General features: G+C 22.8%; 1 protein-coding gene across 1 annotated transcript; it reads right to left on the minus strand.

The window, feature by feature from the left end:
• Positions 1 to 918: 918 nt before the first annotated feature.
• On the minus strand, positions 919 to 1,186 carry PCYB_003840 (CYIR protein; the record flags this gene model as incomplete). Its single annotated transcript, XM_004227805.1, has 2 exons — positions 919 to 1,034; positions 1,060 to 1,186. 2 exons carry the CDS (start codon positions 1,184 to 1,186, stop codon positions 919 to 921), a joined length of 243 nt encoding a protein of 80 aa, XP_004227853.1.
• Between the last annotated feature and the right edge of the window lie 113 nt (positions 1,187 to 1,299).

The raw sequence follows: 1,299 nt of genomic DNA on the forward strand, positions 1-1,299 counted from the left end.
TCTGTACAATTTTACTATGATATCAACATTTTAAATTAATGTTTTTCTTGATCTTCAATTTTTGTATATATTTATTCTAATTATATATAACGAAATATATTATTTTATTCGTGTTAATTTTTAATATATCATGCTTTCTTTTTATTAATTCAGTTCACTTAGTTGTTATCTTTGAAACGGTAACTGAAATTTTTTTTTTTTATGCTACTATTTTTTCCTGTGTTTTTGTTATTATTATATAATAATATTATAGTAAAATTATAACTTTATTAATGTTTTATCGTAATTTTAAATAATTTTTTTTACTGTCTTATTTTTATATAGTGCTACAATAGGTCTTCTTTACGTATTTTAGCCTATATGATAATTTCTGTTCCCATTATTTTGATGAGATATATTAGCTTTTCTTTTCAAATTTTGATTTCCTAATTTAAACTTTCCTTTATGTTTTGACTCTTAATGTTTTTTTGAGCATTTATGCATGAATATAATGTAGTAAAATATTAGTAAGAGAAAAAATTATATATTAATAATACAGTAACTGTAATATAATAATTTATATTTGCATGTGTATAATTAAAATTTTATCATAATAATTTATTTTCAATAAGTAAAATTTCTAACTTTATACAATATAAATAAAAGGAAACAAACGAATAATATAATAATAGACGGAATTGTAATAAGAACAGTGATGCTATCTCCTTTAGTAGATGGTAAGTATATGTCTACCTTTTTATATTAAGTTCCATTTTGCATATGTTCATTGTATGTATTTCTAAATTCATCTAATCCGTCACAGTAATTCCTGTGAGTGCCATCTTCGCATTTCTTTATGTACGTTTTATAAAAATTTGAATATTTACATTCATTACCTTCTTTTGTCTTACTTGATGCTTTGGATGCATCAAAATCCCCTTATATTGTAAATAGTTCATAAAGTTTTATATATTTTGCATATTTAACATCCTCTTTATGCTCGTTACATATTACGAAATCGAAACATTTCTCATCATACCAATTTTTAATGTTCTCTGTACAGTGATAAGGTAGTGCAACCAGAAAGTAAAATATTGATTTCTTTGTCGTATAAAAAGTAGATTAAGTATTTACAACATTTGGATATATCAAGAGATTTAGAATTTACATTTACATAATTTAAATAGTTATTAACTTTTGCAGACATCTACACAAAACCTCATTGCCGACCCTACTCTATATCAGAATCGAATTGAAAACAAATGTAGTCTTCGCATACTTCATTAATAGAATTATCATCTATAGTATTGTTATAATATA

This window comes from Plasmodium cynomolgi, assembly GCF_000321355.1.
Source record: "Plasmodium cynomolgi strain B DNA, scaffold: 0365, whole genome shotgun sequence".
NCBI lineage: Eukaryota > Apicomplexa > Aconoidasida > Haemosporida > Plasmodiidae > Plasmodium > Plasmodium cynomolgi.